Genomic DNA, 24,863 nt, shown 5'->3' on the forward strand with positions numbered 1-24,863 from the left:
TGTGTGTCTCTGCGTCTCTGGTGTGTCTGTGTGTCTCTGTAGGTGCCTGCCTTCTAGCCTGTGAGTCTCTATATGTTGCCGATTTGTACTTTCCCCAGCGCCCAGTACAGCGCTCTGCCACCTAATCAGCGTTCAATCAATACGACGGAATGAATGAATGAATGAATGAGTGAATTAGTGTGGGGGGCGGGGCTCGTCCTGCGGCTTGGGGCGGCGGGCCCCGCCCCCTATCGCGCCTCGGCCAATGGGGGCGCGGGGGCCGCCCAGGCGCGGCGGCCGATTGGCTGCGGCGGGGGCCGCGGCCCCGCCCCCCCTCGGGCGGCTCGGCCAATGGGGGCGCGGGGGCCGGCCCGGCGCGGCGGCTGATTGGCCGGGTCTCGCGGCGGGCCCAGGCCGGGCGGAGGAGGGCGCTTCTCGAAGCCGCCGGCGGAGGCCCGGAGCGGAGCCTCGGAGTCTCGTAGCGCCGGGACCCGGCCGAGGTGCGCGGGGGGCGGGCGGAGGAGGGCCGGGGGAGCCGGAGGCCGGGCCGCGGCCCTCCCTGTCGGCCTCGTTGGCGGCGCCGTCGGGGGGCCGGAACGCGCTGCGCCCCCTCCTGGTGGGACCCGCCCACCGCTGCCGCCGCCGCCGCCGCCGCGCCGCCCTCCGGGGCCTCACCCTCCTATAAGAACAACAATGATGGCATTTATTAGGCGCTTACTACGTGCGAAAAGCACTGTTCTAAGCGCTGGGGTGGTTACAAGGTGATAATAATAATGATAATGGCATTTATTAAGCGCTTACTATGTGCCAAGCACTGTTCTAAGCGCTGGGGTGGTTACAAGGTGAGAGTAATAATAATGATGACATTTATTAAGCACTTACTATGTGCAAAAAGCACTGTTCTAAGCGCTGGGGTGGTTACAAGGTGATAATGATGATGGCATTTATTGAGCGCTTACTATGTGCCAAGCACTGTTCTAAGCGCTGGGGTGGTTACAAGGTGATAATAGTGATGACATTTATTAAGCAATTACTATGTGCAAAAAGCACTGTTCTAAGCGCTGGGGTGGTTACAAGGTGATGGTAAGAATGATGACGGCATTTATTAAGCGCTTACTACGTGCAAAAAACTGTTCTAAGCGCTGGGGTGGTTACAAGGTGATGGTAAGAATGATGATGGCATTTATTAAGCGCTTACTACGTGCAAAGCACTAATCTAAGCGCTGGGGTGGTTACAAGGTGATAATAATAATGACATTTATTAAGCGCTTACTATGTGCCAAGGACTGTTCTAAGCGCTGGGGTGGTTACAAGGTGATAATGATAATGATGACATTTATTAAGCGCTTACTATGTGCAAAAAGCACTGTTCTAAGCGCTGGGGTGATTACAAGGTGATAATAATGATGGCATTTATTAATCGCTTACTACATGCAAAGCACTGTTCTAAGCGCTGGGGTGGTTACAAGGTGATAATAATAATGATGATGGCATTTATTGAGCGCTTACTATGTGCCAAGCACTGTTCTAAGCGCTGGGGTGGTTACAGCGTGATAATGATGGCATTTATTAGGCGCTTACTATGTGCAAAAAGCTCTGTTCTAAGCGCTGGGGTGGTTACAAGGTGATAATAATGATGGCATTTGTTAAGCGCTTACTATGTGCAAAAAGCTCTGTTCTAAGCGCTGGGGTGGTTACAAGGTGATGATAATAATGTTGGCATTTATTAAGCGCTTACTATGTGCCAAGCACTGTTCTAAGTGCTGGGGTGGTTGCAAGGTGATGATAATAATAATAATGGCATTTATTAGGTGCTTACTGTGTGCCAAGCACTGTTCTAAGCGCTGGGGTGGTTACAAGGTGATAATAATAAAAACGATGACATTTATTAAGCGCTTACTATGTGCAAAAAGCTCTGTTCTAAGCGCTGGGGTGGTTACAAGGTGATGATAATAATGATGGCATTTATTAAGCGCTTACTACGTGCACAAAGCTCTGTTCTAAGGGCTGGGGTGGTTACAAGGTGATGATAATAATGGTGGCATTTATTAGGCGCTTACTATGTGCAAAAAGCTCTGTTCTAAGCGCTGGGGTGGTTACAAGGTGATGATAATAATAATGATGACATTTATTAAGCGCTTACTATGTGCAAAAAGCACTGTTCTAAGCCCTGGGGTGGTTACAAGGTGATAATAATGATGACGTTTATTAAGCGCTTACTGTGCGCAAAAAGCACTGTTCTAACCGCTGGGGTGGTTACAAGGTGATAATAATAAAAATGACATTTATTAAGCGCTTACTATGTGCAAAAAGCACTGTTCTAAGCGCTGGGGTGGTTACAAGGTGATAAGAATGATGATGGCATCTATTAAGCGCTTACTACGTGCAAAGCACTGTTCTAAGCGCTGGGGTGGTTACAAGGTGATGATAATAATGATGGCATTTTTTTAGGCGCTTACTATGTGGAAAGCACTGTTCTAAGCGCTGGGGTGGTTACAAGGTAATGATAATAATGATGGCATTTATTAAGCGCTTACTATGTGCAAAAAGCTCTGTTCTAAGGGCTGGGGTGGTTACAAGGTGATGATAATAATGATGGCATTTATTAAGTGCTTACTATGTGCAAAAAGCTCTGTTCTAAGCGCTGGGGTGGTTACAAGGTGATAATAATGATGACGGCATTTATTAAGCCCTTACTATGTGCAAAAAGCACTGTTCTAAGCGCTGGGGTGGTTACAGCGTGATAATGATGGCATTTATTAGGCGCTTACTATGTGCAAAGCACTGTTCTAAGCGCTGGGGTGGTTACAAGGTGATGATAATAATGTTGGCATTTATTAAGCGCTTACTATGTGCCAAGCACTGTTCTAAGCGCTGGGGTGGTTGCAAGGTGATGGTAATAATAACGATGGCATTTATTAAGCGCTTACTGTATGCAAAGCACTGTTCTGAGAGCTGGGGTGGTTACAAGGTGATGATAATAATGATGCCATTTATTAAGCGCTTACTATGTGCAAAAAGCTCTGTTCTAAGGGCTGGGGTGGTTACAAGGTGATGATAATAATGATGGCATTTATTAAGCGCTTTCTATCTGCCAAGCGCTGTTCTAAGCGCTGAGGTGGTTACAAGGTGATGATAATGATGGCATTTATTAAGCGCTTACTATGTGCAAAAAGCACTGTTTTAAGAGCTTGGGTGGTTACAAGGTGATAATAATAACAATAGTGGTATTTATTAAGCACTTAAGCGCTGAGGTGGTTACAAGGTGATGATGATAATGATGGCATTTATTAAGCGCTTAGTATGTGCCCAGCACTGTTCTAAGCGCTGGGGTGGTTACGAGGTAATATAATAGTAATGGTGGTATTTATTAAGCACTTCCCTCATCTGTAAAATGGTGATGAAGACTGTGAGCCCCCCGTGGGACAACCTGATCACCTTGTATCCCCCCCACCCCCGGCGCTTAGTACAGTGCTTTGCACGTAGGAAGTGCTTAATAAATGCCATCATCATTATTGTTATTACTATCGCACGGCGGGCTGAGTCATCGGGGAGCCGAAAGAGCACCTGTGGTCATCCTAATCATAGTCATCCGGTCATCCTTAGAGAAGCAGCGTGGCTCAGGGGAAAGAGCCCGGGCTTTGGAGTCAGAGGTCATGGGTTCAAATCCCGGCACCACCACTTGTCAGCTGGGTGACTTTGGGCGAGTCACTTCTCTGGGCCTCAGTTCCCTCATCTGGAAAATGGGGGCGAAGACTGTGAGCCCCTTGTGGGACAACCTGATCACCTTGTACCCTCCCCAGCGCTTAGAACAGTGCTTTGCACATAGTAAGCGCTTAATAAATGCCATTATTATTATTATTATCGCACGGCAGGCTGAGTCATCGGGGAGCCGAAAGAGCACCTGTGGTCATCCTAATCATAGTCATCTGGTCATCCTTAGAGAAGCAGCGTGGCTCAGTGGAAAGAGCCCGGGCTTTGGAGTCAGAGGTCATGGGTTCAAATTCCGGCACCACCACTTGTCAGCTGGGTGACTTTGGGCAAGTCACTTCTCTGGGCCTCAGTTCCCTCATCTGTAAAATGGAGATGAAGACTGTGAGCCCCTCGTGGGACAACCTGATCACCTTGTAACCGCCCCAGCGCTTAGAACAGTGCTTTGCTCATAGTAAGCGCTTAATAAATGTCATTATTATTATTATTATTATTATTATTATTAATCCTTCGACAGACCCAGTTAGGCACAAGGCCAATTTACGAGGCACAGGGGGCCCAAAGCTAAGTTAGAGCCCTTCCGTCTCCCCCTTCTAGACTGTGAGCCCGCTGTTGGGTAGGGACCGTCTCTATGTGTTGCCGACTTGTACTTCCCAAGCGCTTAGTACAGTGCTCTGCACACAGGAAGCGCTCAATAAATACGATTGATTGATTGAGAAACTTGCGTCAGCTGGTGGCCGAGGGGCTCAGTCAGATTTCTGTTAATCTTGATGTACCCGTATAGTCCTGACCCTGCGGACATCGGTCCCTGCCCTCTTCCTCCAGCGCTTAGAACAGTGCTTTGCACATAGTAAGCGCTTAACAAATACCATTATTATTATTATTATTATTATTATTATTATTATTATTATCCCTCCACTCTGCTAGAATCCGCCTACGGCATTTGACTATATCTCAGGGTCCCCCCACCTCCGCCCCGTTCCCTAACTGTTCGCCTGTCGCTTTTACCTTCCTGGGTTTCTTTTCCTTGTTCTTTTATCCCCTTTTATCCCATTCCCTACTGTCCTCGGATACCCCTAGCCAGAAGCGCCGTGGGTATTCATCAACCTTCCCATTGGCACCTAAACAGTAGCGTTTACTGAGCATAAAGAAATTTATTTTATTTAATAATAAAACAATGAATTTATAATATATAATTTATATATATATATACATTTATAACAGTAAAACAACAAATTTATTGAGCACCGTGAGGGCATGGAGGGAGCGAGTCTACCAACTCTGCCACGGTGCACTCTCCCGAGCGTTAGTACAGCCCTCCGCACGCGGTTGGTGCTCGATAAGTACGGCTGCTCGATTTGATAATAATGATAATGGCATTTATTAAGCGCTTACTACGTGCAAAGCACTGTTCTAAGCGCTGGATTTGATGTTTCGGGACCCACGGAAAGTATAAGGTGGGATAGGCGTCTTTAAGAGACGTGCAATTTAAGGGGGAAGAGTAGGAGATAAAAAATCGTCCAGCGTAAAATAGTTAAGAGTAGCGGATATAATAAGCATAAATCGATAACAGATAATAATGGTATTTGGTCACCTAGGTCATCCCTGTCCATATTTTCACCTCTAATCATCAATCATCATCAATCGTATTTATTGAGCGCTTACTATGTGCAGAGCACTGTACTAAGCGCTTGGGAAGTACAAATTGGCAACATATAGAGACAGTCCCTACCCAACAGTGGGCTCACAGTCTAAAAGGGGGAGACAGAGAACAAAACAAACATACTAACAAAATAAAATAAATAGAATAGATATGTACAAATAAAATAAATAAATAAATAGAGTAAAAAATATGTACAAACATATATACATATATATGTACACATATACACGTATGTACACATATATGTCACAGTCTAGAAGGGGGAGACAGAACAAAACAAAACATATTAACAAATAAAATAAATAGAATAAATATGTACAAATAAAATAGAGTAATAAATATTGAGAACTTACTGTGAGCCAACAGGTGCTGTGGGGAAGGGAAGGAGGTAAGACGGGGGGCGGGGGGATTGTCGGTTTATATGTCTGTTTGTTGTTCTGTTTATTTTATTTTGTAACCCCTCTCCCCTTAGGACCCTTTCTCCGGGGACTGTCTTTGGCCTCGTTGACCCTTTGGGGCCTCTTGTCGTGAAAATCACCGCCTCCGGAGCTCAGTACATCGCTCCTCTGATCGCTGTGGTCAGGGGGCCAAGAGATAGACAGAACTCAGCTGTCGGCTCTCAGAATAGCGTACGCGGGACGGGGTCCCGCTCTCGGCCAACGGCACGAGCCCAGTCTCCGAGAAATGTTCCAAAAATCCCGTGGGAGGGGCAGAGCCTCATTCGGAACCAGGACTTTTTCCCTCTACGAGACCCTCGCTTGGTGGAGGACGCCAGGAGCCTCCGACTCGACACAGGGAGCGTAGTAACTGGACGTATCCTTCGGCTCGCTAAAAGGGCCCAAAAGGTCGCTCCCCTCCTGACTTGGGGTCCAAGTCAAGGGACCCAGTAGTAAACTAAGCCCGATTTGGGCAGGGGATATGTTCATTCATTCATTCAATCGTATTTATTGAGCGCTCACTGTGTGCAGAGCGCTTGGGAAGTCCAAGTTGGCAACATCTAGAGACGGTCCCTACCCAACAGCGGGCTCACAGTCTAGAAGGGGGAGACAGACAACAAAACAAAACGTATTAGCAAAATAAATAGAATAAACATGTACAAATAGAGTAATAAATGCGTACAAACATATAGACCTATATACAGGTGCTGTGGGGAGGGGAAGGAGGTAAGGCGGGGGGGGGGTGTCTGTTTATATGTCTGTGTATTGTTCTATTTATTTTATTTTGTTAATGTGCTTTGTTTTGTTGTCTGCCTCCCCCTGCTAGACTGTGAGCCCGCTGTTGGGTAGGGACCGTCTCTATATGTTGCCAACTTGGACTTCCCAAGCGCTTAGTCCAGTGCTCTGCACACAGTAAGTGCTCAGTAAATACGATTGATTCTAGCGTACTCTCCCGAGCGCTCAATACGGTGCTCTGCGCACGCGTAAGCGCCCAATAAATGCAGTCGACCGAATGGTCGTCGCCGCAGTAGATGTGTGCCAAGAACCGTACTGGTTCCGGTGCCGGGAAAGAGTACGTGGTTGGGAATTAGATCGGGTCCCTGTCCCTCAGGGGGCTGACAATCTAAGTATATATATATATATTTGGGCAAGTCACTTAACTTCTCTGTGCCTCAGTTCCCTCATCTGTAAAATGGGAATTAAGACTGTGAGCCCCATGTGGGACAACCTGATCACCCTGTATCCCCTCAGCGCTTAGAACAGTGCTTTGCACATAGTAAGCGCTTAATAAATACCATCATCATCATTATAAAAGTGGAGAGCGGGGTTTCGAAGGCATCCGTGGATGACAGGCCCGTAGTGGGCTGTTAGAAAGGTAGGGGCAGGGAGGGGAAAGTTTAGAGGTGGGCAGTGATACGGCATTTAGCGCGGTCACCAAGGAGGGCAGACATCCTCATCATCATCATCAATCGTATTTATTGAGCGCTTACTTACGTGCAGAGCACTGTACTAAGCGCTTGGGAGGTACAAATTGGCAACATCTAGAGACAGTCCCTACCCAACAGTGGGCTCACAGTCTAAAAGGGGGAGACAGAGAACAAAACCAAACATACTAACAAAATAAAATAAATAGAATAGATATGTACGAGTAAAATAAGTAAATAAATCCAAGTGTGTCTCTATATGTTGCCAACTTGTACTTCCCAAGTGCTTAGTACAGTGCTCTGCACAAAGTAAATGCTCAATAAATACGATTGATTGATCGATCGATTCCCTTGCCAGGGATGGAGGCGGCAAACTGGGTGGATTATTTGCCCGTCCCCGGAATGGTAGCTCTTACGTTCTTCTTTCTCCCAAGGAATATTCTCTCTCTTTGGAGCTGCCGGGGGCCTCTTTGAGCGTCTCGAATTGGTGGTATTGAGTGTGGGGCCACTGGGAGCCCCCTTCTACCCAGCCCAAATAGACTCCCCCGCCTTCTGACTACGGGCCTCGGGTCCGGCCGGCCGTCACGGGACGGAGCAACTGTGAAAAAGGAGGGCGGCGTCTCCCTCCGTGTCCTTCCTGTCCATTTCTGGGGGACGATCGGAGTGACAGGCTCGGCAGCTGAGATTCGTCTTCCCCTAGGAGGCCGGGGCCGTCCGAGCGGCGAGAGGCTTTTAGACTGTGAGCCCACTGTTGGGTAGGGACTGTCTCTATATGTTGCCAATTTGTACTTCCCAAGCGCTTAGTACAGTGCTCTGCACATAGTAAGTGCTCAATAAATACGATTGATGAGGATGAGAGGGAGCCGGGCCAGCCGAGCTGGGGGGGAGAATCTCCCCGCCTCTTCGCAGCTGACTTGGGCCGACTCCCTGAAACCTGCGGACCGTCCCCTCGAATAAAGAATGGGGCGACCCGTTCGGGCGGAAAATCAGACTGGTGGGAGGTTGAGCCGGTGGCTGCTTCGGAGTTGTCTGGGTCGCCAGAATCCCCTTCAGGGAGGTTGACCCACCAAGGCCCTGCTGAGAGCTCACCTCCTCCAGGAGGCCTTCCCAGACTGAGCCCCTTCCTTCCTCTCCCCCTCATCCCCCTCTCCACCCCCCCATCTCATCTCCCTCCCTTCCCCACAGCACCTGTATATATGTATATATGTTTGTACATATTTATTACTCATTTTATTTGTACATATCTATTCTATTTATTTTATTTTGTTAGTATGTTTGGTTTTGTTCTCTGTCTCCCCCTTTTAGACTGTGAGCCCACGGTTGGGTAGGGACTGTCTCTAGATGTTGCCAATTTGTACTTCCCAAGCGCGTAGTACAGTGCTCTGCACATAGTAAGCGCTCAATAAATACGATTGATGATGATGATGATGAGAAGAGCCCGGGAAGGGTCATGCCGGCTAGCCGGCCCTGGGGTTCCGGGTCTGTTTTGACCCCGAACACCCGATTGATGTTGCTGGGCGATACCCCTGGGCTGTGCTGACATCACAGGGCAGGGCAGGTTCACCGAGGATGAGGTCGGTCGGTCCGCCCTTTCTCCCGGCCTCTCGGGCAAATTGGTCCGGCCGGTCCCGTGAGCCGACGCTGGATGCCGAGGTTTGGAGGAGGCTGGGCCGTAGGAGGACATCCCCCTTCGTCCCCCCTAACCCGGGCTTTTGGGGTCTTCCTCTCTGTGGGAGGGTGGCGGTGGTGAAGGCGAACTGGCCGTTCCGGCCGATCCGTGAGCCCGGGTCCCGTGGAAGAGGCGCTGGTGGCTCAGTGGGTGGGTTCACCGAGTCCTCTGTTGCTGAACCGACTACCCTCGGCTGAGGGGAGGGAAGGGGTGGGGATAACGGAGGTCCGGGAGGAAAAGGACAGAGTTACCTAGCGCACCCGACTCGGGGTGTTTGTGGGGTTGGGGGGTCGAGGTGGGGGGAGAGTGCTTTGATGGTATTGACACCCGTCTACTTGTTTCGTTTTGTTGTCCGTCTCCCCCTTCTAGACCGCGAGCCCGTTGTTGGGTAGGGACCGTCTCTATACGTTGTGCCCGCTGTTGGGTAGGGACCGTCTCTATACGTTGTGCCCGCTGTTGGGTAGGGACCGTCTCTATACGTTGTGCCCGCTGTTGGGTAGGGACCGTCTCTATACGTTGTGCCCGTTGTTAGGTAGGGACTGTCTCTATACATTGTGCCCGCTGTTGGGTAGGGACCGTCTTTATATGTTGCCAATTTGTACTTCCCAAGCGCTTAGTACAGTGCTGTCCACACAGTAAGCGCTCAATAAGTACGATTGAATGAATGAATGGAAAAGCGAGGGGCACACACTCTGCCCGCTCCCGGACGAAGAGTCCGTCTCGGCCGCGTGGGAGGAACTGGCTGGAAAAACGATTCGACAGCGGCGGACTCTGCCGACGTTTGAGGATTGACACTGGAGACTCGCATTAGGGATAGCGATCCTCAAATGCAACCCTCCCACCCCCCAGAAGTGGACTGTCCAAAATAAGTCCCCCCAAATTTGATACCGTACCGTGGTACCTGCTAGGCATTTATTATGTGCCAAGCGCCGCTCTAAGGCTGGGGCGGATTCCAAATTCATCCAATCCAAGTAGGACGGGGTCGGATTTGATCCCCATTTTATAGAGGAGGTAGCTGAGGCCCAGATAAGTGCAGTGACTCACCCAGGGTCACACAGCAGGCACTCGGCGGAGCTGGGATTAGATCCCAGGGCCTATGACTCCAGGCCTGTGTCCTGTCCGCCAGGCCACGTTGCTTTATTAACTCCAGTGACTAAACCAGAGGACGAGTCAGATTCAAAGGAGCGCGTCTCCTCTGGTCCCGAGGCGACGTGACTCATCCCGAAACGGCGCCCTGACCCCAGAGGGATCCCCAAGGTCTGGCTTTGGAGCCCCCGAAGTGTGGAGAGCAGAGGGAGTCGGTGGACCAGAGGCACGTGTTGCTCTTTGCCCGCCGACGGCCAACTGGTTTTTGCCAGGGTTCTGTGTTCCGGATTTCTGACCCTACCGGCTTTTGGCCCTGTTGGCCCGTGACCAGCGTTTGAGTTTGGATCTGCCCGTCTGCACCAAAGTGCCCGGGTGGCACGGAGGACGGGCACGGTCCCCCCGTCCGCTGTGCCCACCTGCGACCGTCCCTGCTGTCCCGGCCCCGTTCGAGCTCCGGGGCTCCCCTGGTCCGGGTGGGTGGGTATCCGTGGGCCCCGGGGAGGATGGTGAGGTAGAGTCCTTAGATTCAGGCGTGGGGGAAACGGGCCAAACTGGGGGGCTCCGGGGCTAAGAGGGTGGGCGTCTCGCCGTTGGCCCCTGCCCCGGGGCGAATGGAGCCGGGGGTTGCGACTGACTCCTCGCTGGTTTTAGGACCGAGCGTTTTGTTCCGCCATGTCGGAGGGGGAGGCCCAGACGGCCCCCAGCAGCGGCTCGGACCCGAAGGCGGAGTCCTCCTCTTCGGCCCCCGGCCTGACGTCGGTGTCGCCCCCGGTGACCTCCACGGCCTCGGCCGCTTCGCCGGAGGAAGAGGAGGAGAGCGAGGATGAGTCCGAAATCCTGGAGGAGTCGCCCTGCGGGCGCTGGCAGAAGAGGCGAGAGGAGGTGAAGCGAGGGGGATGTGGAGCTGGGGCGGGTGGCGGGGGGGAAGAGGAGGAGTGGAGAGTTGGGTAAAAGTGCGGCAGGGGAGGGGGATGTGTGGACCAGAGTGGGTTGGCCAGCCCTGTTGGAGTTAGGTGGTCAGCCCATGGCTTGGGGGCCTGTGAGCCCACTGTTGGGTAGGGACCGTCTCTATATGTTGCCAGTTTGTACTTCCCAAGCGCTTAGTACAGTGCTCTGCACATAGTAAGCGCTCAATAAATACGATTGATGATGATGATGCTGTCCGTCAACCAGAGGTATTTATCGAGAGCTTCCTCTGTGCAGAGCACTGTTCTGAGCGCTTGGGTGAGCATTCATTCATTCAGTCGTATTTATTGAGCGCTGACTGTGTGGCAGAGCACTGTACTAAGCGCTTCAAGTTGGCAACATCTAGAGACGGCCCCTACCCAACAGCGGGCTCACGGGCTAGAAGGGGGAGACGGACGGTGAAACAAAACATATTAACAAAATAAAATCAATGGAATAAATATGTCCAAGTAAAATAGAGTAATAAAAATGACATAAATATGTACAAGTAAAATAAATAAATACAGTAATTAAAATAGAATAAATATGTACAAGTAAAATAAATAGAGTAATAAATATGTACAAACATATACATATATACAGGTGCTGTGGGGAGGGGAAGGAGGTAAGGCGGGGGGGGATGGGGAGGGGGAGAGGAAGGAGGGGAATACCACAGAATGAGTAGACATGTTCCCTCCCCAAAATGACCTTATAATCTAGAGGTGACATTTGTTAAAAGTGCTTACTATATGCCGGTCACGGAGCAGACAATTGGCAGATCCGGGATAAGAGGCCGAGTCCTCCTGACTCCCGGGCCTGTGTTCTGGCCGCAGAAGCTCCTCGTGGGCGGGGAACGTGCGTATCAACTCTGTTGTATTGTACTCACCCAAGTGCTTAGTTCAGTAATAATAATAATAGTAATGATCAATCAATCATATTGATTGAGCGCTTACTGTGTGCAGAGCACTGTACTAAGCGCTTGGGAAGTCCAAGTTGGCAACATATAGAGACAGTCCCTACCCAACAGTGGGCTCACAGTCTAGAAGGGGAAAAGCACTGTTCTAAGCGCCGGGCGGGGGATACAAGGTGATCACACTGTCCCACGTGGGGCTCCCAGTCTTCACCCCCATTTTACAGATGAGGGAACTGAGGCCCGGAGAAGTGAAGTGAATTGCCCAAGGTCAATCAATCAGTCAATCGTATTTATTGAGCGCTTACTGTGTGCAGAGCGCTGTACTAAGTGCTTGGGAAGTCCAAGTTGGCAACATCTAGAGACGGTCCCTACCCACCAGTGGGCTCATAGTCTAAAAGGGGGAGATAGACAACAAAACATATTAATAAAATATGCACATCATTAACAAAATAAATAGAATAGTAACTATGGACAAGTAAAATAAATGGAGTAATACATCAGTAGAAATTGCCTAAGGTGGATTATCCCCCCGCTTTGGGTCCTTGGGCCTCCCCAAGGGCCACGCCTCAGGACAGGCCCCGCCGCCTCACCGAGACGCGGTCACACAGCAGACGTGTGGGGGCGTCGGGATTAGAACCCATGACCTCTGAGCCCCACTGCTTCAGTGCTTTGCACGCAGTGCTCGATAATCAATCAATCAATCAATCAATCGTATTTATTGAGCGCTTACTATGTGCAGAGCACTGTACTAAGCGCTTGGGAAGTACAAATTGGCATCACATAGAGACAGTCCCTACCCAACAGTGGGCTCACAGTCTAAAAGGGGGAGACAGAGAACAAAACCAAACATACCAACAAAATAAAATAAGTAGGATAGAAATGTACAAGTAAAATAAATAAATAAATAAATAGAGTAATAAATATGTACAACCATATATACATATATACAGGTGCTGTGGGGAAGGGAAGGAGGTAAGACGGGGGGATGGAGAGGGGGACGAGGGGGAGAGGAAAGAAGGGGCTCAGTCTGGGAAGGCCTCCTGGAGGAGGTGAGCTCTCAGCAGGGCCTTGAAGGGAGGAAGAGAGCTAGCTTGGCGGATGGGCAACGGGAGGGCATTCCGGGCCCGGGAGATGACGTGGGCCGGGGGTCGACGGCGGGACAGGTGAGAATGAGGCACGGTGAGGAGATTAGCGGCAGAGGGTGCGGGTTGGGCTGTAGAAGGAGAGAAGGGAGGTGAGGTAGGAGGGGGCGAGGTGATGGACAGCCTTGAAGCCCAGGGTGAGGAGTTTCTGCCTGATGCGCAGATTGATCGGTAGCCATTGGAGGTTTTTGAGGAGGGTCTCAAAAACCCTCCTCGTCAGATCGGACCGCTGACGGTCCGATCGATTGAGGTGTTAGAGGAAGGGCCTCGGCGGCGGGGGGAACGGGCCTCGGTGCCCTCTCACTCTGCCTCCTCCCCGTTAGGTGAACCAGCGGAACGTGCCGGGCATCGACAGCGCGTACCTGGCCATGGACACGGAGGAGGGCGTGGAGGTCGTCTGGAACGAGGTGCAGTTCTCTGAGCGCAAGAACTACAAGCTCCAGGAGGTGGGTCGCGGCCGGGCTTGGTCGAGGGAGCCGAAGGCCGGGCTTTCTGGTGTGGTACCCGGGAGGGGGCACGGGTGGAGGGGATGGGTGGGCGTTGCTAGGGGGAATCAATCAATCAATCGTATTTATTGAGCGCTTACTGTGTGCAGAGCACTGGACTAAGCGCTTGGGCTTTCTGGTGTGGTACCCAAGAGGGGGCGCGGATGGAGGGGATGGATGGGCCTTGCTAGGGGGAATCAATCAGTCGTATTTATTGAGCGCTTACTGTGTGAAGAGCACTGTACTAAGCGCTTGGGAAGTACAAGTTGGCAACATATATAGTCATCATCATCATCATCAATCGTACTTATTGAGTGCTTACTATGTGCAGGGCACTGTACTAAGCGCTTGGGAAGTCCAAGTTGGCAACATCTAGAGACGGTCCCTACCCAACAGTGGGCTCACAGTCTAGAAGGGGGAGACAGAGAACAAAACCAAACATACTAACAAAATAAAATAAATAGAATAGATATGTACAAGTAAAATAAATGAGTAATAAATGTGTACAAACATGTATACATATATACAGGTAAGGCTCCGGGGAGGTTAGAACGGCCTTCTGGGTGGGAAGGGCGGGGAGGATGTGGGGTGCCGGACCTCCGCGGGTGCCGTGGGATTTAGGTGGGAGGTGTGCGGGTTGGCCGGAGCCCGGCCCTCACCCTCCCTCCCACCCTGCAGGAGAAAGTCCGGGCCGTGTTTGACAATCTGATCCAGTTGGAGCACCTCAACATCGTCAAATTCCACAAGTACTGGGCCGACGTGAAGGAGAACAAGGCCCGGGTAAGGACCCCCGTCTTCTACGGCTCAGTGGAAAGAGCCCGGGCTTTGGAGTCGGAGGCCATGGGATCGAATCCCGCCTCTTGTCAGCTGGGTGACTGTGGGCGAGTCGCTTCATAGTTCTCTGTGCCTCTGCTGTCTCAAATGGGGATTAAGATTGTGAACCCCCCTCCGTGGGACAACCCGATTACCTTGTAACCTCCTCAGCGCTTAGAACTGTGCCTTGCACATAGTAAGCGCTTAATAAATGCCATTGTTATTATTACTGCCGTCACGTGGCGTCAGGGTCCTGGCTGGTAGGGGGGCATCTTGGAGGAAAGACGAGACTGCGGAGCTGGGGTGGGGGGCGAGGCAGAATTGTTGAAGCAAAAAACAACTCGGGGGCTTTGCTTACAGCCCCTAGGGAGTAGATTCTTGGAGCCTCCCGCTGCCCCTACTTAATCCCGGGAAAATCAAGGCCAAAGAGCAACCAAAAAAGAGAGAGCCATTTCTCCCTAGAACCTGGCTTTGGAGGGTCCGGGGAGTGATTAAGCGCGTCCCCCTTCTTCCTCTAGGTGATTTTCATCACCGAATACATGTCATCTGGGAGTCTCAAGCAATTTCTGAAGAAGACCAAAAAGAACCACAAGACCATGAATGAGAAGGTGAAGGGGCGAGGGGGGTGGAGGGAGGAAGGACCGAGCCCTAGCCCGATCCTTTTGGCCCCTGGCCGGGCGAGAGCCCGGGACCCGTCGGAGGAAGAGGTGCCGCCGCCGGGGCGAGGGGTGGGCGGGGGAACCCGGCTGCGGCTGACCCACGACCGTCTTCCGTGCCAGGCCTGGAAACGCTGGTGCACCCAGATCCTGTCGGCCCTCAGGTGGGTGGCTCCCGCTCGGTTTCTCCCCTTTCTCGGCCTGTCCCGTCGTTCCCGGATCAGATCGTGGGGTTTCGTTTATGCCTCCCGCCCCTCTCTTTTGCCGTCCCCCACCCCACTCCGGTCCCGTAGTGCCACCACGGCCCCCTCTCGCTCTCAGACCTACCCGTCTGGCTCCGGCCTCGTCGCTACTGTAGCGCCCCGGAGAGCGGCGGCTTCTCGCCTAGGACCCGGGCCCGATCCTCTTGGTTCCCGGGTCCCGTGGCGGACCCTCCCTCTGACCGCCCGGTGCCCCCCGCAGCTACCTGCACTCCTGCGATCCCCCCATCATCCACGGGAACCTGACCTGCGACACCATCTTCATCCAGCACAACGGGCTCATCAAGATCGGCTCCGGTGAGGGGGGTGGGGGGGCGGAGGGACAGCCACGTCCGCAGGGGCGCCGGGAGGAAAGGGAGGGAGGAGGAGGCTAGTCAGGGGTAGTCAGGAAGGGGTGCGTGACGGGAGGGCACGGAGATCCCTGGGGGGCTAGGTCCTCCTTCAGAGACCTCCGGTCTCTTTGGGAGAGGTGTCGGGGTCAAGGTGGGGCAGTGGGACGCCCGGCTGCATCGGTCCTCGGCGAGGTGGGCGCCCGACCGGGGCAGCCGAGCCGGGGTGGCGTGCCCAGGCGGAGGGGCCGGGGCCCGTGGAAGGAGAGTCCGGGCCGCGGCTGCCACGGGTGCCGTCTGCCTGCGTGCCGTGTGCCGTGTCAGTGCTCAGCATCCGTGTGCCGTGCATCCGTGTGCCGTCTTGTCTGTGTGCCGTCTCTCCGTGTCGAGGTGCCCGGGGCTTGACCGCTTCACCGCTCACAGACTTCTCTCTGTTTTCCTCCCTCCCGCTTACGGGCTGCTCTGTTCCCAACAGTCTTTCATAGGATTTTTGCTAATGGTGAGCGCTCCCTCCGCCCCTCGCCGGGCTCCGTCTGCGCCCTCTGGCAGCATGCGATCGTTATCCGTCCCTGGCCAGCAGCCTACCTGCTGGGCCCGTCCCCCGTGCCCTGTGTGCCTCGATCGCCGTGTGCCCCGTCTCCCTAGCCCCCTCCCCGTTCTCCCCGCCCGTCCCGCACCCCTCAGACCCCTTCCCCTGTGGCTTCCCCAGCTGTGGTGTGCTCCCGGCTTCTCTGTGGTTGTCGCCGTCCTCTCCGGTCCGAATGGCTGTGACGCGGGGCCGGGCCGCGGCGCTTCGCTCAGCCTCGTGGCATGCCGCCAGGGACTTGGGAACGGGGCAGAAGGATCCGTTGGGGGGAGAAGGCTAAGGGGTGAGGGAAAGGGAAGAGGTCAGGACTCCAGGGGGCCGGGCCGCGGGCCGTCCTTACTCTTGCTTGGGTGCCTGTGAGTTAAAGGGAGTAGGAAGGGACGTGTTGGTTTCCCGCTGTGTGTGGCACTTCCTGTCCCTTTCAGTCGAGCTCTCGGCGGCCCCCTCTGTTCCTGAGGGAAAAACTTGGGGTTTCTACCCCTTCCGTGCTTGGGGCAGAAATCGGCAACTCCAGGGTGTTCCGCCGGAGAGGGAGTTGGGGGAAGGACCCGGCTCTGGATTGCCAGCGATAGAGGGAGGGTCTTTAATAATAATAATAATAATGATGATGACATTTGTTAAGCGCTTACTATGTGCAGAGCACTGTTCTAAGCGCTGGGGGGGATACAAGGTGATCAAGTTGTCCCACATGGGGCTCACAGTCTTAATCCCCATTTTACAGATGAGGTAACTGAGGCTCAGAGAAGTTAAGCGGCTTGCCCAAGGTCACACAGCAGACATGTGGCAGAGCCGGGATTCGAACCCACGACCTCTGACTCCAAAGCCCGGGCTCTTCTCCACTGAGCCACGCTGCTCCTCTAAGCTTTAAGAGCCTTGTGAGTCGGGTCAGGGGAGCACAGAGGCCGAAGCACCGCTTGTCTGGCCTGGGGTTCGGCTTTGGGAAGGGGCGAGCCGGGCCAGAACGTCCGTGACTGTTCCCTGGCGTCTCCAACACGCCACCCGACCGTCCCGATTCCACCCCTCCTGAGACGAGGAGTGGCTTCTGCCTTACCATCACCGGACCTTACTTGCTGTTGTCCCCAGCCCTGGGGTCCAGTCTGGATTCCCGGGCTTCTCCCCTAGATCACGGATCCTCCCGAGGAGCCCAAGAGCCGGGCCGCCGGGAAGCCGAGCTGCTGGGGGAGGGGGTGTGTGTGTGCTGGTCATCCTGGGCCAGGTTGTGTGGAGTAGAGGGGAGTAACACTGGAAGGAATGTAGTGAAGGGCGGACCCTCGCACCTGGTCCATTCAGAAAAGTTTAGGTGGAGGGGAGGGCGGCGGCGGTGGGGAGTCGGCCGTGTTGTCGGAATAGGGGCCCGTGCTCGGTTGGGGGTGACCAGGCTGAGTCCGTCTTCCCACCCCCAGTGGCCCCCGACACCATCAACAATCATGTGAAAACTTGCCGGGAAGAACAGAAGAATCTACATTTTTTCGCCCCAGAGTATGGAGGTAAGGAACCGTAGCCTCCCTTGATCCTCCGCTGTGGACCTCTGACCTCTCCATCTCCTTTCCCTCTGCACTTTCAGTCCATATTTCACTCTGCTGCCCGGATCGTGTTTCTTAAAAATAAAAGTTAAGTCCGCGTCTCCGCACTCCTGAAGAACCTCCAGTGGTTGCCCGTCCACCTCAGCATCGAACGGAGACTCCTTGCCATCAGCTTTAAAGAAAACTCATTCAGCTCGCCCCCTCCTCCCTTATTTTGATGATTTCTTACTACAACCCAACACGCACGCTTCTCTCCTCTAATGCCAACTCGGGCCCTGTTCCTCAGTCTCGTCTGTCTCGCTGCTGACCCCTTTTCCACACCCTCCCTGTGACCTCCCCTTTCATATTACCACCTTCCCCAACTTCCAAACCTTACTAAAATCATGTCTCCTCCAAGAAGCCTTCCCCAGCCAAGCCCCCTTTGGTCTTGTACCCTCTCTCTTCCGCTTCGCCCGGGTACTTGGATTCGTTCATTCAGCCGGTCGTGTTTATTGAGCGCTCACTGTGTGCAGAGCACTGTACTAAGCGCCTGGGAGAGTCCGGCGCAACAGTAAAGCGTAAAGAGAACAATAAAGAGAAGCGGCGTGGCTCAGTGGAAAGAGCACGGGCTTTGGAGTCAGTGGTCATGGGTTCAAATCCCAGCTCCGCCAATTGTCAGTTGTGTGACTTTGGGCAAGTCACTTCACTTCTCTGCGCCTCAGTTACCTCATCTGTAAAGTGGGGATTGACTGTGAGCCCCCGTGGGACAACCTGGTCACCTTGTAACCTCCCCAGTGCTTAGAACAGTGCTTTGCACGTAGTAAGCGCTTAATAAATGCCACTATCATTATTATTATTACTATTATAAACAGGGATCTGTATCTTTGAAACACTCGATAGTCGCCCCAGCCTCCGCCTCCCAGTAATTAAATACATACCTGTAATTCATTTTAATGTCTCTCTCTCCCCCCCCGTAGAGTGTAAGCTCATTGTGGGCAGGGAGCATATCTACCACCCCTGTTGTATTGCACTCCCTTACGTGCTTAGTAAGTGCTTTGCACATAGTAAGCGCTTAATAAATGCCACTATTATTATTATTATTATTATTATAAACAGGGGTCTGTATCTTTGAAACACTCGATAGTCACCCCAGCCTCCGCCTCACAGCAATTAAATACATACCTGTAATTCATTTTAATGTCTCTCTCTCCCCTGTAAGCTCATTGTGGACAGGGAACGTATCTACCACCCCTGTTGTATTGCACTCCCTTAAGTGCTTAGTACAGTGCTTTGCACATAGTAAGCGCTTAATAAATGCCACTATTATTATTATTATTATAAACAGGGGTCTGTATCTTTGAAACACTCGATAGTCACCCCAGCCTCCGCCTCACAGCAATTAAATACGTACCTGTAATTCATTTTAATGTCTCTCTCCCCTGTAAGCTCATTGTGGGCAGGGAACGTATCTACCACCCCTGTTGTATTGCACTCCCTTAAGTGCTTAATACAGTGCTTTGCACACATTAAATCCTCAATAAATACGATGGATTAACAGCCAGCACCTATGGGGCGGGGTTCCTCTTTCCCCACCCTTTTGGATGGAGGGGAAGGTCCGTTCCCCCTCCAACCCTCTCCCCGCTATTCCCTTCACCTGCAACCCTGACCTCTTAACTGCTCCCCATCTGTTTCCACCAGAAGTCACCAACGTGACGACGGCCGTGGACATCTACTCCTTCGGGATGTGCGCCCTGGAGGTGAGGAGGCCAGAAGGGAGGGGAAGGGGCTGGGGGTGAGCAGAGGGGGAACGGGCTAATCCGTCTCTTCCCTCCTACAAGATGGCAGTGCTGGAGATACAAGGCAACGGGGAGTCCTCTAACGTGCCCCAGGAGGCCATCAGCAGTGCCATCCTCTTGCTTGAAGACCCGCTCCAGAGGGTGAGAACTTCTCCGAGCTTCCTTCGTCTGCTTCCCCTCTCCCCCGGCCCCCGTCGGGCAGTTTCTTCCCGCCAAGCTTCCGTCCCCTCTCCCGCTTGACGGGGCAGAGCGGTGGACAGAGGAGGGCTCTTTCCCACTACCTGGAGATGGGGTGGGTTTGGCCCTAGGCAGTCCCCGCGCCTCCCATCCCACCCGGAGAGGAGGTGAGCCGGTTGTGTCGCGGTTATAGGCGCGCCTGGATCTTCCTCCCGAGGGAGGTGGGTTTTGAGCCAAGCCTTCAAGAATGGGAGGGAGGTGACGCGGCAGGCGGGGCAACAGGGAGGTTCGGAGGAGCCGGAGACCGTCCGGATACGGGCCAGCCCACGGAGGACCGGAGAACCTGGGTGGGGCACGGCGGAAACCGGCGTGAGACCTGGACCCGACGAAGGGTCCGAGGAAGCAGAGCGGCGGAGCGGAAAGAGCCCGGGCTTGGGAGTCAGAGGTCGCGGGTTCTAATCCTGGCTCCGCCGCTTGTCAGCTGGGTGACTTTTTGGGCAAGTCACTTCTCTGGGCCTCAGTCCCCTCATCTGTAAAATAGGGATGAAGACCGGGAGCCCCACCTGATCACCTTGTAGCTCCCCCGGCGCTTAGAAAAGTGCTCGGCTCAGCTTAACAAATGCCATCATTATTAGTATTAAGTTCCGAGGTGATGTGATGAGATTGGAGGGAATTGCCACAGCTTTACCGTTATTATTAGTGCCAGCTGGGCGGCGTCTGCTGCACAGCTCCATAGCAGGCACTCGGGCAACATACCGAAGAATAAAAGCTGCATAATTCCTCGTGAGCCCCACCTGATCACCTTGTATCTCCCCCGGCGCTTAGAAAAGTGCTCGGCACGTAGTAAGCGCTTAACAAATGCCATCATTATTATTATTATTAAGTTCCGAGGTGACGTGATGAGATTGGAGGGAATTGCCACAGACTTACCGTTATTATTATTATTATTATTATTATTATTATTATTAGTGCCAACTGGGCAGCATCTTGTGCACAGCTCCATAGGAGGCACTTGGGCAACATACCGAAGAATGAAAGCTGCATAATTCCCCGTCTCTGAGGTGCTTAGCTGACAGAGAGATGGTGGCTGGAAATTGATGAGTACACCACAGTTAAGAGAGAGAAAATAAATGTAAAGAACTCCCAAGCAGATACATTGACAGTTAAGATGGGTGACTTCTCTAGTAATGTCCGTCTCCCCCGGTAGACTGTAAGCTCGTCGTGGGCAGGGACTGTTTCTGTTTATTGTTATATTGTACTCTCCCAAGTGCTTAGTACAGTGCTCTGCACACAGTAAGCGCCCAGGAAGTACGATTAAATGAACAGAAAAAAATAAACGAATAATTCCCACCTGTTTACCCTCTCCTGGCGCTTCGTACAGTGCACTCAGGAAGTGCTTAATAAATTCTGTTCCTTTTACCACCTAAAAGAAAAATACGTGAGTGGTGAGGTCAGGAAATACCTCTGGGAGGAAGTGACATTGGAAGAGTTAGAAGATGAGAGGAGGAAGAAGAGTCGGCAAATAAGAATGGGAGGGAGTGGTCAGAGAGTTGAAGGAGAACCAGGAGAGTATCGTGTCAAAGAATCAATCAATCAGTGTTTTTTATTGAGCACTTCATAAAGTGTTGGGAACTGAACTGAGTGCTTAGGAAAGTACAATACCACAGAGTCGGTAGACACTTTCCCTGCCCAAAATGAGCTTACGGTCCAGAGAGGGAGACCGACGTTGTGAGCCGGCTCTTCTAGACTGTGAATGAGTCCACTGTTGGGTAGGGACCGTCTCTAGATGTTGCCAACTTGTACTTCCCAAGTGCTTAGTACATGCTCTGCACACAGTAAGCGCTCAATAAATACGATTGAATGAATCAATCGGTCAGTTATGGATAGGGACTCAAGTGGTGTGGGATGAATGCCAAGTGCCCAAAGGGTAGACACCCACGTGCGGAGACGACGCGGAAGGAAGAGGGAGTCGGGGAAAACGAGGGCTCGGTAGGGAAGGACTCTTGGAGGAGCTGTCATTCTAAAAAGGCTTTGAAGGTGGGGAGAGTGGTGGATTGGTGTCCATGGAAAGGGGAGGGAATTCTGGGTCAGAGAGAGGATGTGGGAAACGGGTCAGCGGCAGGATGGATCTAGGCATGGTGGGCAAGCTGTCATCAACAGGTCTGGCAGGGTTAGGCTCGGAGAACCCGCCGGGCTTGGCTATCTAGAGGACCTGGGTGACTTTGGGGGAGTAGAGGAGGGCGAGAACCCGATGGTAGCGGGGGTCGACAAGAGAGTTGGTTCTGAGGGGAGGGTAGCAGATGAGAGGAATAAGCCCAGGAGCCAAACTTCACAGAAACGCGTTTCCTCCTCAGTAAGGCCTAGGAAGTGAAGGTCGCGATTATTTCTAGGAGGAAGGAGGGAGCCCCTTATTCATTCATTTCAGTCGCATTTATTGAGCGCTCACTGTGTGCAGAGCACTGCATTAGCGCTTAGCTTAGACCCAGCAGCGACGTGAGGCGGAGGGAGGCGTTGAGCCGACGACACAGACCGCTAAAAGACAGACACGCGGGACCGCTTCACCGTAGGGAAGGAACGAGCACCCGCCCTGCGGTATTTTGTATTCGAGCGGTCGGCTAAAGCCAGCGTGCCTTGACCCCTGCCAGGGACCGGAGGAGGGGGACGGGGGTTGGGATTTAGCCGCGGCGGCGAGCTCGCGTTAAGAGACCGGCCGCACGAGGGGAGGAGGAGAGCCCGGTCAGCCGCTGCCCCCGCCCTGCTTCCCCCGCAGGAGTTCATCCAAAAGTGCCTGCAGCCCGAGCCCACTCTCCGCCCCACCGCCCGAGAACTGTTGTTCCACCCGGCGTTGTTCGAGGTGCCTTCGCTCAAGTTGCTTGCCGCGCACTGTATCGTGGGACACCAGCGTGAGTTGCCTTCACTCTGAGTTAGAGACCCCGGGAGTGGAGGTGGATCGGGCTCCCTTTCCTCCCGGCCCTCTGGCTCCGGCGATTCGGCCCCCTCAGCGGTTTGTGGGACCCCCGACGGCGCGAGCTTCTCCCTCTCTCACCCCCCACCCCATGCCTGATCCGCACTTTCGCTCCCCCTCCAAGACCTGATCCCCGAGAACGCCCTGGAGGAGATCACCAAGAACTTGGACACCAATGCCGTCCTGGCCGAGATCTTTCCAGGATCAAGCAGGGAGGTTGTCCGGAACCTGTGAGTGACGGGGCTCGATACGAAGGGACGGGAGCGGGTCTGGGAGAGGGATTCAGTGCCAGACCGTGGCCCGGCTTCTAGATCCGGGGGAGGGTCTGCTCGGGGTGGGTGGCAATCTTGGCTGTGGGCCGGCATTCATTCATTCATTCAGTCGTATTTATTGAGCGCTTACCGTGTGCCGAGCTCTGTGCTAAGCGCTTGGGTCGTCGCCCCCGGGGTACGTGGAGCGAGCGTCTGCTCTCGAGCGTTGGTTGCATCTCTGCCTTTCCCCTCTGGTTTTCTTTCTCCCAGGTCCCAGTCCCCAGCTTTGGAACTGGATAAATTCCTCGAGGATGTGAGGTGAGAGAGGAAGATGGGGGAACCTGGGAAAGGAAGCACGGGGTGGCGGGCCCTGGGGAAAGGGTCTGCTGTTCCTGTTGCGCCGTAGCCTCCCAGAGTGCTCCGTACAGTGCTCTCTGCACGTAGTAAGCGCTCAGTGAGCACCGTCGATGGATTCGTTGTCCTCCGCTCCTCATCCCAGGAACGGGATCTACCCTCTGACGGCCTTCGGGCTGCCTCGGCCCCAGCAGCCCCAGCAAGAAAAGGTGACGTCCCCCGTGGTGCCGCCCTCCGTGAAGACTCCGACACCCGAGCCCGCTGAGGTGGAGAACCGCAAGGTAGGGGCCGGACGGTTCCGGGACGGCGGGGAGGGGAAAAGGCAGATATGTTGAAAGGGAGAGGATTATTATTATTACTATTATTATTATTATTATTATTATTATTATTATTATTTATTTTTATAGCAGTCGTGCTCGTTAAGCACTTACTACGTGCCAGGCACTGTTCTAAGCGCAGGGGTAGATACAAGATGAACAGGTTGGACACAGCTAGGGCTCACAGTCTTCATCCCCAGCCTCATCTGTAAAATGGGGATGAAGACTGTGAGCCCCACGTGGGACAACTTGATCACCAGCGCTTAGAACAGTGCTTTGCACATAGTAAGCGCTTAACCCCAATAAACCCCAATAAGCTTAGCCCCAATAAGCCGGGCACGGTTATGGCCCTGGGCTATAGTTCTCCAGGAGGTTTCTCTGTTAGTTGGGCCCCGCCCGAGAAAGTCTTTTAGACTGTGAGCCCACTGTTGGGTAGGGACCGTCTCTATATGTTGCCAGTTTGTACTTCCCAAGCGCTTAGTACAGTGCTCTGCACACAGTAAGTGCTCAATAAATGCGATTGAATGAATGAATGAATGAATGAACAAATAATAATAATAATAATGATGGCATTTGTTAAGCGCTTACTATGTGCAGAGCGCTGTTCTTAGCGCTGGGGGGGATACAAGGTGATCAAGTCGCTCCACGTGGGGCTCACAGTCTTCATCCCCATTTTACAGATGAGGGAACTGAGGCTCAGAGAATCAATCAATCAGTCAATCAATTGTATTTATTGAGCCCTTACTGTGTGCAGAGCACTGTACTAAGAGCTTGGGAAGTACAAGTGACTTGCCCAAGGTCGCACAGCAGACGTGGCGGAGCCGGGGTTCGAACCCATGACCTCTGACTCCAAAGCCCGTGCTTTTCCCACTGAGCCACGCTGATGATGATGATGATGATTATTATTTTGAGGGAACTGAGGCACAAAGAAGTTAAGCAATTTTCCCAAAGTCACGGAGCAGACGAGTGGCAGAGCTGGGATGAGACGCCCAGGCCTGTGCCCTACCCATTAGGCTCCGCCGCTCTCCTCCTCCTGGGACTAGGGCCGCCCACCCAAGCAGCGTGGCTCAGTGGAAAGCGCCCGGGCTTTGGAGTCAGAGGTGATGGGTTCGAATTCCGACTCTGCCACATGTCTGCTGCGTGACCTTGGGCGAGTCACCTAACTTCCGTGAGCCTCAGTTCCCTCATCTGTAAAATGAGGATTAAGACGGTGAGCCCCCCGTGGGACAACTTGATCCCATTGTATCCCCCCCAGCGCTTACAACAGTGCTTTGCACATAGTAAGCGCTTAACAAATGCAAAAAAACCCCCAAAAAACTGCTGGCTGGGTGGAGTGGCAGAAGCGCCTCAGTCTTGGGAAGGTGGCTTTCAAGGCTGGAGGGGCTTTTTCCGCGGTTGTTGGG

General features: G+C 53.0%; 2 protein-coding genes across 6 annotated transcripts in view; one reads left to right on the top strand and one right to left on the bottom strand.

Moving 5' to 3' along the window:
* The window catches only part of NRBP1 (nuclear receptor binding protein 1), a 29,934-nt gene that overhangs the window by 1,276 nt on the left and 3,795 nt on the right, over positions 1-24,863 (top strand). The window contains exons 1-15 of one of the 5 annotated variants that reach the window (XM_038751496.1): positions 407-479; positions 10,621-10,851; positions 13,293-13,415; positions 14,133-14,234; positions 14,786-14,875; positions 15,047-15,087; positions 15,386-15,480; positions 15,988-16,011; positions 17,502-17,585; positions 19,299-19,357; positions 19,439-19,537; positions 22,344-22,476; positions 22,663-22,768; positions 23,060-23,107; positions 23,289-23,424. In XM_038751496.1, coding sequence (XP_038607424.1) covers positions 10,642-10,851; positions 13,293-13,415; positions 14,133-14,234; positions 14,786-14,875; positions 15,047-15,087; positions 15,386-15,480; positions 15,988-16,011; positions 17,502-17,585; positions 19,299-19,357; positions 19,439-19,537; positions 22,344-22,476; positions 22,663-22,768; positions 23,060-23,107; positions 23,289-23,424 — 1,350 coding nt within the window. In that variant the 5' untranslated portion in view covers positions 407-479; positions 10,621-10,641. Of the gene's footprint in view, positions 1-406; positions 480-10,028; positions 10,447-10,620; positions 10,852-13,292; positions 13,416-14,132; positions 14,235-14,785; positions 14,876-15,046; positions 15,088-15,385; positions 15,481-15,987; positions 16,012-17,501; positions 17,586-19,298; positions 19,358-19,438; positions 19,538-22,343; positions 22,477-22,662; positions 22,769-23,059; positions 23,108-23,288; positions 23,425-24,863 lie in introns of those variants that run through there. The other 4 variants (XM_038751498.1, XM_038751497.1, XM_038751495.1 and 1 more) reach the window with 4 other exon arrangements.
* Positions 228-10,643, bottom strand: LOC119932040 (basic salivary proline-rich protein 2-like). The gene is made up of 6 exons (XM_038750855.1): positions 10,624-10,643; positions 10,386-10,566; positions 8,739-9,076; positions 6,101-6,181; positions 5,829-5,926; positions 228-538 (listed from the first exon to the last, which is right to left on the bottom strand). Exons 1-6 carry the CDS (start codon positions 10,641-10,643, stop codon positions 228-230), a joined length of 1,029 nt encoding a protein of 342 aa, XP_038606783.1.

This window comes from Tachyglossus aculeatus, chromosome 9 (assembly GCF_015852505.1).
Source record: "Tachyglossus aculeatus isolate mTacAcu1 chromosome 9, mTacAcu1.pri, whole genome shotgun sequence".
In the NCBI taxonomy this organism is placed as follows: Eukaryota; Metazoa; Chordata; class Mammalia; order Monotremata; family Tachyglossidae; genus Tachyglossus; species Tachyglossus aculeatus.